The sequence below is a fragment of the Nematolebias whitei genome, chromosome 15, assembly GCF_014905685.2.
Source record: "Nematolebias whitei isolate Nwh7 chromosome 15, NemWhi1, whole genome shotgun sequence".
NCBI lineage: Eukaryota > Metazoa > Chordata > Actinopteri > Cyprinodontiformes > Rivulidae > Nematolebias > Nematolebias whitei.
This window is the reverse complement of record NC_056512.1, coordinates 40,871,732-40,886,544: the sequence shown is the minus strand read 5'-3', so window position 1 is coordinate 40,886,544 and position 14,813 is coordinate 40,871,732. Positions and strand designations below refer to the sequence as shown.

The 14,813-nt window shown below is 42.8% G+C and overlaps 1 protein-coding gene across 1 annotated transcript in view; it reads right to left on the bottom strand.

Annotated features, from left to right (window-relative positions):
* Positions 1-3,658: 3,658 nt before the first annotated feature.
* mybpc2a (myosin binding protein Ca) overlaps positions 3,659-14,813 on the bottom strand; it is a 64,923-nt gene continuing 53,768 nt past the window's right edge. The window contains exons 22-29 of the mRNA XM_037689215.1: positions 14,197-14,364; positions 13,969-14,057; positions 12,834-13,029; positions 10,600-10,739; positions 8,296-8,455; positions 6,300-6,436; positions 5,311-5,497; positions 3,659-3,929 (exon numbers count right to left, since the gene is read on the bottom strand). Coding sequence (XP_037545143.1) covers positions 3,895-3,929; positions 5,311-5,497; positions 6,300-6,436; positions 8,296-8,455; positions 10,600-10,739; positions 12,834-13,029; positions 13,969-14,057; positions 14,197-14,364 — 1,112 coding nt within the window. The 3' untranslated portion in view covers positions 3,659-3,894. The remainder of the gene's footprint in view (positions 3,930-5,310; positions 5,498-6,299; positions 6,437-8,295; positions 8,456-10,599; positions 10,740-12,833; positions 13,030-13,968; positions 14,058-14,196; positions 14,365-14,813) is intronic.

Here is a 14,813-nt window from a genome sequence, read left to right as displayed (position 1 = left end):
CAGCAATCACTGTGCGAGGGGCGGGGTACACCCTGGACGGGTCGCAAGTCCATCACAGGGACGCACAGAGACAAACAACCATTCACTCTCTCATTCACACCTAGGGACAATTTAGAGTTACCAATCAGCCTAACATGCATGTTTTTGGTCTGTGGGAGAAAACTGAAGTACCCGGAGAAAACCCATGCAAGCACGAGAAGAACATGCAAACTCCACACAGAAAGAACCCTGGTCCAACTGGGGATTGAACCCAGCCCTTCTTGCTGTGAGGCAACAGTGCTAACCACTGAGCCGTCGTGCTGCCATGTTTGCAACATGAAAAGGAAGAAATGGGTAAAGACAATGGACGGACAGATGGAAGCCAGTCTATTAATTTGTCTTAAAATGTAAAAATATCAATAAATGTTAATCATTAGATGTTTTTAGTTTAATAATTTCACACCTACTGGCCAGAAAAGCACCCTCTAACAAACTTAAAGTGGCCCATGGGCCACCAGTTTATGATGACAATTGTAGCAGGGATTGTGGCTCTGGACACGTTTAATTTAGTGAACGAAGGGGCAGAAGTACCATACCATTTTATTTATTTTATTTTGAAACGGCTCTTTTGATCCTAAAGGTTGACATATTTTAGTGTTTATCTGTGGCCGCCATATTGGATTTAATTTACACCAAGAGTTAATTGTTGTGGGCGGCACAGTGGCTCAGTTGGTAGAGCTGCTGCCTCTCAGCGAGCAGGTCGGTGGTTCAAATCCCAGCTGGGGGCCTTACTAGGTGGAGTGTGCATGTTCTCTTCATGCTGTGTGGGTTTTCTCCAGGCACTCTGGTTTCCTCCCACAGACCAAAAACATGCACGTTAATCTGATTGGTGACTCTAAATTATCCCTATGTGACAGAGAGAGAGAGAGAATGGTTGTTTGTCTCGTTTGTTTTTTTGTGGCCCTGTGATGGACTTGTTCAGGGTACACGGGGTGTAGGCGGGGTACGCCCTCGCACAATGACTGCTGGATATGGGCTCCAGTGACCCCTGTGATCCAGAAAGTAAGAAGTGGGTAAAGATGAAGAAGGTAAAGAATGGATGGATGGATGGTTATTTGTTGTTGATGCTTCCTGAAAGCTTCAATAAAACCCATACACGGTGATTCAAAACTACCGACCACACGGGCCAAACGTCTTCAGCTGCAGGAAATAAAGTTGAGCTGCGGCGGAAAGAAGGAAAAGTTGAGTCCTCTGAGGTGCAAAGTGTTTCCGACACATTTTGGAAGTTTCAGAAGGTCCACAGAGGCCATCAGTGAAGAATCTGCCACTCACAGTGAATGATGGTCAGTTTGTGCTCTCACCCCCTCTGCTGGAGACACATGAGAGACCAGGACCTGATGGGACCAGCAGAGACTTTAGTTTTTCCAAACCTTGATCAGTCAGGATGCAGAGGGGGGGAGCTCAGGGTCACCTGGGATGGCAGTCTGGGTGTTGCGGAACATCGGTGAGGCTTTAATTCGGTCTGCGAGGCGAGGCGCAGCGGACGCTCCCAGCAGAGTCGGTGCTGTGTTTGTTTTGCGGGTGTGTAAATTAGCGGTAATTCGTTTGCTCAGTAATGACGTGGGAGAGCTAATTAGGGCAGTGTTGATGGGTACATTAATTAGTCTCTAGTGTGTGATGCTAATGAGACCCTGATTTGGAGTGTGTGTTTGTGTTTGCACGAGTGTAAGCCGTGGATCGGCGACGGCCTGGCACTACAGGTCATGCCATGAGGAACGCAGTGTTAGAGCGTAAAGGAATGCAAAGAGACTGTGTGTGTTTATGTAGATGAGGGCCGTACCGGTGCACAACAACCTGCAGATACAGGTTAATCATTTTGAAGTGACGCTGTCAAACACTTATAGACAGAAATACTGATGTCCTGATCCAGCTGCAAGCATCAGCTCTGAGTACTGATCAAGGTGTTTATCACTGATCTGTATCGGAGCAACTGCCCTGCTCTGGTTCTGATCATTGAGGTTGATGGTTTTACACCAGCCATGCTGCAGTACAGTCATAATACAACAGCTGCTGTGATTAACGAGGCGCCATGTCTGCAGCACAGAAGTATTTTGAAATACTAAAGGAGAGCAGTGCAGTAATAAGCTGCTGGACAGCAGCGGGTTGCCAGACAGCCACAAGCTCCAGCCAGCAGCGGGTTGCCAGACAGTAGTGATCAACGGGCCTCAGGACAGCTGCGGGCTGTTTACTGTCTGCTACATTTCATGTAAGTTGCTTAGAAAAAAAGGAAGTGCAGTTCTGCACAATCCATCCATCCATCATCTTTATCCTCTTCTTCCTTTCTGCACACAAGCAATTGAAATTGGGTGATCACAACTAAAATAATTGGCTTTGATAAAAACTCACAAAAACAAACAAACAAACAAACAAAAACATGAATTCAATGAGTCACAAGTATTGCGTCAAACTGGCCTCATTACTTTCCAAGTTTATTTCAGTGCAGCTTCATTCTTCATTAATGCTCCGCTTATATTAATAGTTTCCTACAATTATATTGACAGGACTATCACGAGTTCAGACTTAATTTTCTGAACAGGAGTTTGTCCTAACTGCCATTAAATGTTTTCCATTTAAAGCAGAATTGCAGATATTTCATTTAATAGTGTAACAATCAATAATTAATGCATGTAGTGTTAAAAAAATAAGCTGCGTCATCTTTCATTAAAAGGTTTTTGAAGTCTTTTGTTGTTGCTCTGGATATGATGATGTTAAGGCATTGTTTTGAACATGTTTAAATGAAACAACAAAAAATGCAGAAAGAGAAAAAAGAACAGTCAATAATAAACATGTTCAAAAGGAGTAGAAAGAAACATATGTCTTTACAGAGTGACGAAGAAGCAGAACTGTCTCCGGTTGTAAAGGCTGCTCACCCCTCGGCTAACCTCTCGCCCGGATTAAAACTTTTGCTCTTCGCCACACTGACGTCTGATCAGCTGATGTCACCGATGATAAATATAAATAACTGGAAGAATATTCAGACTATCCCTTTAATCCCTGTTAATCCAAAACGTCACACACCGAGGAACCATCGGTTCACACACACCAAGGAACCATTGACTCTCACACACACCAATGAACCATGGGCTCTCACACACCTAGGAACCATTGACTCACACACACCTAGGAACCATCGGTTCACACACACCAAGGAACCATTGACTCACACACACACACCTAGGACCATTGACTCTCACACACACCAATGAACCATGGGCTCTCACACACCTAGGAACCATTGACTCACACACACACCGAGGAACAATCAGCTCTCACACATCTAGGAACCATTGACTCACACACACCTAGGAACCATTGACTCACACACACACACACCTAGGACCATTGACTCACACACACACCAATGAACCATGGGCTCACACACACCTAGGAACCATTGACTCACACACACCTAGGAACCATCGGCTCACACACACACACCTAGGAACCATTGACTCACACACACCTAGGAACCATTGTCTCACACACACCTAGGAACCATTGATTCACACACACACCAAGGAACTATCAGCTCACACACACATCGAGGAACCATCGGCTTACACACACACAAAGACAACACGGGGAGTCTTAGTGGATGAGAGCTTCTTTATAAGAGGGTTCAGCGACAGGTCCACAGACAGGAAGTACCCGCCTGTGTGAGGTCACAGCAGGGGGTCCGGCTGCATGCAGGACGGGTGGAACAAGGTGCAGTTCGCTGGAAGAATTTATGGCACATTACTGATTCATCAAACAATTGTTTGCAGATGAGCGGCCATCTATTCTGATCATATTCATTCGTGACCATTCCGTTCTACAGCATCCATTACTGATCAGCTACATCCTCGGCTGTTGCGTTCATTTCTTCGGCTCTTCTGCTTTCTCTTGGTGAACTGTGGAGAAAAAATACAAATAAAATCAACGCAAGGAGCCAAAAAGCTGCAGCATGTGAGGCTTTAAAAGCTGCTTTCAGATCTGTGGGAACTAAAATAAATCTGTGAAAACTGAGAATGGCTGAAGTAACTTAAATTGAGTTGTTAAAGTGAAAAGAAGCAGCTAAAAGCTAAGCAGAACAAAATGCTTCTTAAAAGGCAAAATAAGCTAAATTTAGCTGAAAAGGCTAAAAGTTAACTAAGAGCTAAATGTAGACAGGGATTAGTTAAAATGTCAAAGTAGCAAATGGGTAGCTAAAAACAGAAAATTTGTTAGCTAAAAGTAACAAAAGGCTAGGTAAAAGCTAAATGTAGCAAAAGGCAAGCTAAAAAAAATTAAAAACAGGAAAAAAAACTAGCTAAAGTAAGCCAACTAAAATCTAAAAGTAGCAATAAGCTAGCTAAAAACAGCAAAAGATTGGCTAAAGTTAGCAAAAGGCTAACTGGAAGCTGTTGTTTTCTAAATGCTAGCTAAAGGCTAAAGATAGAAAAATGCTAATTAAAGTAATAAAATGTTAAATAAATGTAGAAGTAGCAACATCCTAGCTAAACATAGCAAAAGGCTGGCTACAGGTAAAGAGCCACCTAAAATTTACAAATGGCTACTTAAAAAGCTAAATGAGGCAAAAGTAACAGAAGGCTAATGGCAATCAAGAAGTAGCAAAATATCAGCTGAAGGTAGCAAAAGACTAACCGAAAGCATGGCTAAAGGCTGAAAGTAACAGAATGGGAGCTAAAAAGTAAAAAACACAAAAAGCACAAGGTGACAAATATAGAGAAAGTTTTCTGAAGCAGATTTCAGAGAGAACAAAGTTTCTGAAGTAATTGTAGATATCTATTCTAAACTACAAGGAATATGTTCATGTTCTTTTTATTTCGGCTGCTCCCTTCTTCAGGGGTCATCACTAATGAACTAACTTGCACAAACACTTGGCGATTGTTTTCACACCTGATGTCCTTCCTGACACAACCACAAACCACCGAGCTACCACAGCCCTCTGTGTGGAGCAGAGAGCTGCCATCTAGGGCACCCGGGGGAGCAGATAGTGGGGGTTAAGGACCTTGCTCAAGGGCCCAGAGTGGGGCAAATGAGGGTGGAGGCAGGTGTGGGTGTTTCACCTTTCCCACCCACATTTTGATGTTGTCAGTCCGGGGAGTCGAGCCGGCGACCTTTCGACAGGCCCACCTTCTCTATCCTCTGCGCCACCACTCCCCCATGAAAATATTTGCATATCAAATTAAATATTTCAAAACTGACTAAACCAGAAGTCCTAGCGCCCATCTCCTGTTTCAAGCTGACAAATAAAAACAAGAAGAGCGAAGAAACGTGGAGGCCGCCCACCTCGAACATCCAGCCTGCACTCCACCTCGTCCTGCCCGAGCTCGTTGACGGCCCTGCAGGAGTACCGGCCCCCGTCAAACAGGCTCGGCTTGCGGATGTTCAGAGTCAGCACGCCCTGGTTGTTCTGCATCAGGAACTTGGGGTCTCCGTCGATGGCCATGCTGTTCTTCATCCAGATGATCTTGGGCTGAGGTGAGGAGGAGGAGGAGGAGGAGGAGGAGGAGGAGGTGAAATCGGGTCAACATTTGGGTTTTGCTTATGTGGCGAGTAGGGATGCACAATACTTTCGGCATGGTATCGGCCGATATTAGATAAGGTTAAATATCGGACATCGGCCATTCCATCAAAGTAACTCAATATAAAAGACGCTTTAAAAAAATATATATATATATATTTATATAGTGTTAAATCATTTCAGCCCCTTTTTGGCATTTGCATTTTGTAGCAGGCCAAATTGACAAAGACCATGCAGAATAATGTAGTATTTTAATTCCACAGCAGAGAAATCTATGTAGTCTCTGTAAGTAGGTCTAGGGGAAAATATCGGTATTGGTACCGGTTATCGGCCAAATAAATTTTAACATATCGGCACAGCGGATATCGACCAAAATTTCAATATCGTGCATCCGTAGTGGTGAGATAAGAAGGAAACGTGTTCAATCATGTTCAGACGTAAAACAACATCTTGACTGCAGCAGCATCAGGATCGTCTCATTGTTTGACTCGTTGGAGCACAGAGCAAGAACTCTGCTCAGCGGGCCGGTCAGATTAATGCTGCAGAGCTGCAGACGTTACAAAAAGACACGTCTGTCTGTCAGTTTAACACGTCAGCTGCTAAATATTTACACTGAACAGCAAACAGCTGCATTTGTTGCCCTAAAACAGATCAAATATGGCAGAATTTCTGCTATAAACTGAGCGAAACAGGAATAATTACAGTTGAACGTTATCAGAAAAAGCCTGAAAAGGAAAAAGGGTAAGATGATCACCTTCGGGTATCCACGAACAGCACAGCTGATGGCTGCAGAGTAGCCTGCGACCACACTTCTGTCCACCAGAGGAGCGGTGAATTTGGGGGAGAGGCTCATGTCCTTCTCTTTGAACGGTTTAGGAGCAAACATCTGACCTAAACAAACAACAAAAAAAGTTAGTTCAGGAATCTTCCTGCAGCCTCTGAAGCAACACAAGCACGTAACAATGAAAAGTTTCACAGGTCAGAAACTTCCTTCTGCATCTATTTAATCTTAAATACAAATTACAGTGTTTTTTGGACTATAAGGCGCTTTTAAAATCATTTAATTTTCTCAAAAATCGACAGTGAGCCTTATGTATTAATTCTGGTTGCGCTTACTGACCTCGAACCGATTATATGTGGTACAACTGAACAATGTTGAGAGTTATTGTGAATGAGTTGAATAAATTTGACTTATCCGACTGTTTTGTTTCAATTAATGCGCCTTATAATCCAAAACTCCATCTGGATCTCTTGGGTGGGGAGAGGAGGCGAGCTCTGAGGAAGGAGCTACCATGAGGGATGAACGTGAAGAAGGGTTATTAATAAATATGACGTTTTGTTTCACCTCAAAGTTGAAGACAAACTGAAAAGTAACATGAATAGAAAGCTGAACAAAATGAAAACTGATGCGTTCACGTTTTAGTTTATGTGAATAACATCATGTTTTAAAGCTTACCTTGGAGAATACACACTTTAAAGACAGAGAAAACCTGAACCAGATTTTTCTGTGCAAAACATAAAAAATTAATTCTTCCTCGTTAGTTAAAACATTATAAGAAGAACCTCCAACAAATGAAAGAACAAAGATAGTTTATTTTTTATTTTTGTTATAACATGACCCCCGATTTAAATAAAGATAAAAAAAAAGATTAAAATGGAGAACCATCAAGCACGGTAAAGTTTTAAAAAAATCAAAGGTTTTGTTGGCATCCTTTCCCTGCAGGTGTCGTTAATCAGGCCGAGTGCGGAGAAATCTTTTAACCAAGCAACAAACTAAATAAACTAAAACTATGATTTCACTTGAAACAAACACAAGAATATCCTCTAGTATAAAAACACAGAGGGATAAAGAATCAAGAGCAGGTGTGGTGATTACTAACGGTGTCAACAACAGCAGCGCGGAGGATTAAAGAGACGTTTTGAATCCTGCGCTGGAGACACAATCAAACTTCAGAAAGACCTGAAGAAGACGATTGTGTTTTGGAAGTGGTCGGGCTCTAAAACGTTGGATCGTGCAACTGTCCAACAAGCAAAATCATGAAGTTGTCGTTTCCAGATAAAATAATTTTAATTTCATTTATTGTCCAGTGACCGGTGGAGGTGGGCACCAGCTCCCTGAGAGCCTGCACAAAAAGTGGGTGAAGAAAATAGATTATTTAATGTGTTTGCTCAATAATTATATTAATAATAATAATAATAATGTAGTTCCTTCATGGCTGGTGTGAGGAACCTGTAAAGTCTCATTAGAGGCCTTCCTCCACTTTGTTCTGCCTCGGTGTCGATCGGCTCGTGGCGCTTTGAGTTATAAAAGCTTCTGGTGATCAGCGATGTTCCGGCCCGGCTCGTGTTTGTAGCACGACACGGACTGGGCCGGCGCCGTGACAATAAACACCAACACAGTGGCACCTTTAAGGTCATGGAGAGTCTTACCATCCATCCATCCATTATCTTTACCCGCTTCTTCCTTTTCAGGTCGCGGGGGGTCATGGTTCCATCACTGTGCGAGAGGCGAGGGACACCTGGACGGGTCTCCAGTCCATCACAGGGACAAATAGAGACAAACAACCATTCACTCTCTCACTCACACCTAGGGACAATTTAGAGTTACCAATCAGTCCAACATGCATGTTTTTGGACTGTGGGAGGAAACCGGAGCACCCAGAGAAAACCCACGCATGCACGGAGAGAACATGCAAACCCCACTATATATTCCTAATATAATTTCCTTGTGTGTAACTGATGTCCATCACCTGTTTTCATGATGACGGCCGTGTTCTTGCTGACTCCGGGTTGGTCGCTGAGGCCACAGATGTTTTCACTGAACACCTGGAAACGGTACTCGTTGCCCATGATCAGGTCGGACACGGTGCAGCTGGGCCTGCGGTTGTGCTCGAGCACCGTGAACCACTCCTGACGCGGAGACAAACGAGACGCTCTGAGAAGAAGAAAGCTTAAAAAACATCTTCCTCCAATCCTTTAGTGTGTTGGTTCGTTTAACTTTGACAGACTGACAAACTTTAAACTAAGAATAAAGATGATATGTTTGATTTTGTTAACTTTTCCACTTTTACAAAAGATTATTATTCAACACCAAAGATAAAAAAAAAATCAAACAATTCAAGAGTGAAACAGGAGCAGGAAGAGTGTTTCTCTGCAAACATTATAATCAGTTTTACATTTTAATATTACGAGTTCAAAACATGTTATATAAAGTTTTTAATTGAATTATTTCACATTTTAATCCACGTTTTATGACACACCTGCTCTGACAAACAGAAAATCTAATTTTCTTTGCACAGAACAAAGATTTGTTTAAGTAAATAAATCAGTACATTTAAATTTTTTTACTTCACAGACTGTGAAGGCGGCTGTGGCTGAGTGGTTAGAGCAGTCGTCCTCCAATGCAAGAGTTGGGGGTTCGACTCCACCAGCAGTCACATGCTGAAGTGTCCCTGGGCAAGACACTGAACCCCTCGTTGCCTCTGATGTGTGTCCCATCAGTGTATGAATGTGATAAAGCTCTGATTAGTCTCTTTAGAATGATTTGTTCAATTATCTTTGTAGAGATCTAGTATAGAGCTGTATGAACGGGTACATGAGGTACAGATTGTTGTAAAGCGCTTTGAGTATCTTGAAATAAGATAGAAAGGTGCTGTATAAGTCCAGTCCATTTACTGTAAAATGTTCTGCAACTTCCACTTTATGTAAAACTCATAGTTTGTTAAAATGTGTTTTATTTTTTTAGATAAAAACTTTTTAGTTTTAGTCTCAAACGACATGTTTTTCCCCAAAACTCTAAGAATGACTCAAATATGGAAGAAAAGGGGAATAATACAAATTTAGATGTGTTTATTTGATTGATAAGTTTATTTTAAACTTAAAAAAAAAATTAAAATCTACAGCCCTGATGTCATTTATTTAAAACATAAAATCAAACGATGTTTTAAAAACCATCATCTTTAACGTTGTTCGCTTTGTTTAAAACAGAAATACTTTTAAAAACGTTTCTTGCTTTTCTAAAACGTCAGAAGTTTGATTTGCACGATGAGTCGTGAATCACTCTCAGCTACTACCACACCAGATTAAAGATCGCAGTCTGACGGAGTTGAAGCCTTTTTTTTGTTGTTGCTCATTTCAAGGGTAATTGGCTCTGGCAGCCATCTTGGATTGGGCTGACTCCAAAAGTTAACGTACCTTCATTCAAGTTTTTTTTGTAAGTTTCATTAAAATGAGATATTTTGCTAACAGATGGAGAAACACATTATTGTCTACATTTAACGACGTTTAAGAAACAAAAACAGGCCGGGACAAAGACGAACTGACTTTGGTCCAAACAAGAAGCTCCAAGGTGCCATGTGGTCGTCCCTGCTCGGAGGACAGAATTTAGAGCAGTGTTGCCAGATCTCACGATAGAAACAAGACATCAGCTCTATAAAAACAGGCCCAACTGGCAACCCACCACATTGTGTAAAACAGAGGCCATTTTTTAAACAGTATAAACATTCGTTTATTATGGCATTACACATAAAAAACAGCAAAATAATGCTAAACACTTTGAATAACATACTTTTAAGCTCTGATAAAAATAAAAATTTTCCTTACGTAATGTTTTTCTACATATTTTTAAAAACAAAACATCCTGACTGCGTGTGAGTGAACCCCCTAGTGATCGGCCACATATGAGTGTTTGGGATGTGCGCCTGTCGCCTCGCCAACTTGGGCGGGAGCGATAAACAGGAAACGGGGGCGCGGAAGGGACAAACTACCTACGACCACTCGTCTTTTGCTTTATTGTGTGGAGCTGGGAGATAATCAACTAGTTTCACTCGGAAAGAAAGTCGAGCCCAAATAAACAACTTCACGTTCAAAAACAGCCCCAACAATCCGGAGCCCACGACTCACAAGATTTGCAAACGACTTTAGAAAAAAAACAAGCCCAAAGTCGCTTATAATAAGCGGACATGGCAACTATGATTTAGAGGCGGAAACAGATTTGTCTGGCTCCGCCCCCTGAGCCCCTCACCTGCCCATGCCCCTCCCTCCCCCGTGCATACCTTTGTCTTCAGGTCTCGTTTCTGCACGGTGTAGCCGATGAGCTCGCAGTTGCCGTCGTCTTTGGGCGGCTTCCACTCCAGCGCGGCGTTGAAGCCCCAGACGTCAGTGACGCGCACGTCGATGGGCGGGCCGGGCTTCTCTGCGGGGGGGGGACACACGAGACGGTTTGAGGTGAAACTTTCAGCAGGCTCCATGAACCGAACACGTACGAGCAGAGACAGGTGAGAAAACACTTCCTCTCCTGGATACAGAGAGGAAGAGGAGGGAAATCCTACTGAAAGAAAGAGATCAATTTTTGCACGAGCAGAGATTAGACAGATTAGAGAGATTAGAGAGAGTGACAGATTAACAGAGCAAAAGACAAAGGACGAAGAGAAAACGGCAGCAGAACTCACAAAGCAACCGCAGCTTTGCATCACAAAGGAGAAGAATGCATCTTTTTATCATCCTTCCCTCTGTGTGGTCTGCACGACACCCAAACACTGTACGACGCGTGAGAATTTATCTCTATAGCAGCTTTTTATTCTTCCTGCTCAAACAGCGTGAAGACAGCTCAGCGGAGGGAGGGGGGCACGATCACAGCCTCTCATTAGCTCAGCCTTCTCAGCAGCGAGTGAGTAAGTGACAGAGCAACCCTTAAAACCCAAACCTAATCCGAATCTACACAAAAATAATCTCAGCAGATAATCCAGCTGGAACCCCGAGCCACAGAGACGAGCTCTGAGGCGGTGGCGCAGGAGCCGGGATTAGGCGAAAGAGAGGAATGAGCTCTTTGATGGTTCCAGATTTCCTGGGATCGTGAAACGAGGAATTATCATCAGTGTTGAAAGAAGGAATCTCAGCACGTCTCGCAGATTTATGCTCAACCCTCCGTCTCCTTCCAGACAGGTTTTTAATCGCACACCTTGAAAAGTTTGAACGTGCGCGATGTTCTAATCCTAATGAGAGAACGAGCATCAGAGTCTTCAAGTGACGCTGAGGACAGTTTCCGCAGCCGAAGCTCATGAAAATAATCAGCTTTTTGCTCGCAGCGTCATCGCAGCAAGAACAGGATCTTCTCTGCCGGCACAAAAACACAAAAACTCTCTGTCAATCATCCTTAACGAGCCGTAATCTGAGTCTCAGAATGATCGGACCAATCTGACAAAAACACACAAATTAGCCTCAAATTACAAATTTTTAAGTTGACTGAAAAGGGTGATTTTGTAGTTTTAACATCACTAACTTAAATAATAATAATAATAATAAAAATAATAATTAAAGATAGCATTCCTTGAAAGAAAACGTTTCAGCCTTTCAGCGTTTCAGACTAAGATCGTCTTATGTTGAAAAATTTATAAAATTATAACTGTCAGTTTGTAAAACAAAATCATTTTACAAGATGTCGCCTTTTATCTGTGCTGCTGATTATCCATGCTGCTGATCTCTTGCCTCAGAGCTGCTGTATTCAAATCCATCTGCTCACAACAGACTCATGTTCAGGCTGCTGTTTAATACAACATATTAATTTACATTATTATTGTTTAGCGTATATCTTAGATCTTTGTATACTGTTTATTTTTATACTTTATATATTTGTTATTTTTGGGTGTAATTGGCCGTTGAGTACACAATTTTGTTCCACCTCATGTACCACCTGTGATGTGAATGACGATAAAGAACGTTGAACCTTTCAGTGCTCAGAGTACGTGTTGGGGATGACTCTCAGTTACTACTTAATCAAATTGTAGCTCAATATCTGTAAAATAGACAAATTTCTGCCTCTTATCTGTGGTCAGATCCGAGACCCAACAGGTCCAGGAGAGACCAAGTGTCTCCTCAGCGACACCCTCCAGCTCCTCCTGGGGACCCTGAGGAGTTCAGATCTGGTTCTTTCAGTCATCCATTCTTGACAGACCATAAAACAGAGTGTTGCCTCTCGACTCAACTACTTCTTCACTATGACCGACTGAAGCGACTGAGGACGAGGCCCTGATCCGCTGATCCATCCGCTCCATCCTACTGAGATAAACTCGTCTGCTTGTGGCAGAGACTCACCCCGACCTGCAAGGAGCATCTTTCAGCCATTTTGTTTTGGCTAACTGGATTAACCGAGGCAGCCGCCTCTAATCAGACTGACTCTAAAACGTAATCAGATGCCCATCCAGTGATCTGTTCCTGAAGGTCTCGTTAAAATACATCCAGTAATTTCAGATATTTTGCTAACACACACAGACATGGGCGAAAACCTTACCTACGACCTGGATGTGGATGTCAGCGCTGTCAGCCATGTTCTCGATCTGCACAGACAGAGTGTACGCTCCGGAGTGTCTTCTCTCTGCAGAGCGGATGAAGAGGACGGTGTCCACATCACTGGTACGGGTCCCCACAGTCTTGTCCTCCATGAGGACGCCGTCCTTCGACCAGGTCACGACGGGACGGGGCTTTCCCTGCAGATAAAAACACTTTACTCACTTTTTAAACGCTCAAAACGCCGCCGCGCTCCAAAGCCTGAGCCTGTTCATTAAATCACCAGAACTTTGGCACGTTGAAGAGTTGATGCAGAACCATCGGAACATTTAACTGTTGATTGATGTGAAAACAGCTGCTGAGCAAAACGTCCAGCTCTTATGTAAGATGGCAGAAATGTTGATGCTCAGATCATCGTGTAAGCTGCTCTCTCTCTCTGTGCTCTCTTCTTGTCTGGTTTTATTTACAACCAGGGTTTTCCCCCTCGCTGCTCGTGGTTAGCTTCTTTTTCTAACCAGCGTCATCATTCGAAAGCTGCTGTCAGACGCTGTAGCTCTCCCTGTGCCCTTTAAGCGCTCGCGCTCTCTGTAGAGCAATATTTATAGAATAGATTTGCATTCCAGGAGAAGAAAAGCTGCTCGGTCAGGCTGCAGCCATCGGGGGTTTTAGTTTATGGTTCAGTCTCCAAAACATACAGAAAAACATGAATTTGGACACTTTATACAGACGTGCTGCAGCTGTGCACGGTTTAAATTGGTAATCTCATTCCTTTTCTCATTTCTGCATGACCTTAATGCACAATGCGTCTTCTTTAGGTGGCATCTTACTGAGCTGTGACTGTTGGAGACGAGTTGGCAACTCAAAATGATGAACTCTGTTTGTGACCAGCGTGTCCACGTTTGGAGCAGACGGTTTGTGACATTTATAGCACATTTTTGTGCGCATGGCTTGCAAAATTGCAACAAAAAAAAAAAAAAACGGGGGAATTCTTTGCAATGAAGTTCAGACGTAGTTAAGAAGTTCTGTGACTAAAGTGAGGAAATAAGTTTGCACGTCATTCAGGATGTACACGAGGGAGTTATAAATAAAAATTCCGGGTTTTTCCTGGTAAAAACTTGAAAGTTAAAGGTCTAACTGACCTGGAACGGGATGACCAGGTTCACCTTCTCACCCACAGTAGTGATGAGTTTTGTTCTCAGGTTGCGAGGAAGACAGATCTTTGGATTTTCTGGATGTTGGACAAAGAAAAGATGAATCAGATCATGGATGCTGTTTATCGTAATACAAAATGCTCATAAAACAACAATAAGCTTGTTGTGTTCATTAAACACGACAGCATCTGGTTTTAGTTAAGGAGCATCTCTGACCCATGATCTCCTTGATGGTGACAGCCTGAGACAGAGTGGCGGGCGGGCTGCGACCAGCAATGTTTATGGCCACCACTCTGAACAGCATCTTCTCCCCCACTGGGAGACCTTTGACCCTGTACTGGTTCATCTCCACAGGCTCCTTGTTGGCCTGAATCCACTGGTCTCCTGTTGGATCAGAAACCAGAAGATTCGCAAACGTGTTCTGCTATTAAGGTCATTAAACATCAGGCAGGAACATTGTTTACCTAATGTTTGATGACATGGTCTCAGTAAACTATGTCATTAACAGAAGTATAAAGCAATACAAACAGAATACTTGGTGTGAAAGTAATATGCTCTTATATCATATACCTGCACAACTACACTGTAGAATTTTGTCACCTTTGTTTTATTGTACCGCAATGGGGAGCAAAAAGGAAGAATTAAGAAAACCCTCCCTCTGTCGTGAATGTTGTGAGTGGGATAGACTGGGAAATAAACAACTTCCATTTTGGTATGTGGCTACATTTAGGCAAAAGAAAATTTCCTTTAGATAACTGGGTTTCTACGTATAAATCCATGATGGTCGCCACCATACACATACACACACACACACACACACACACACACACACA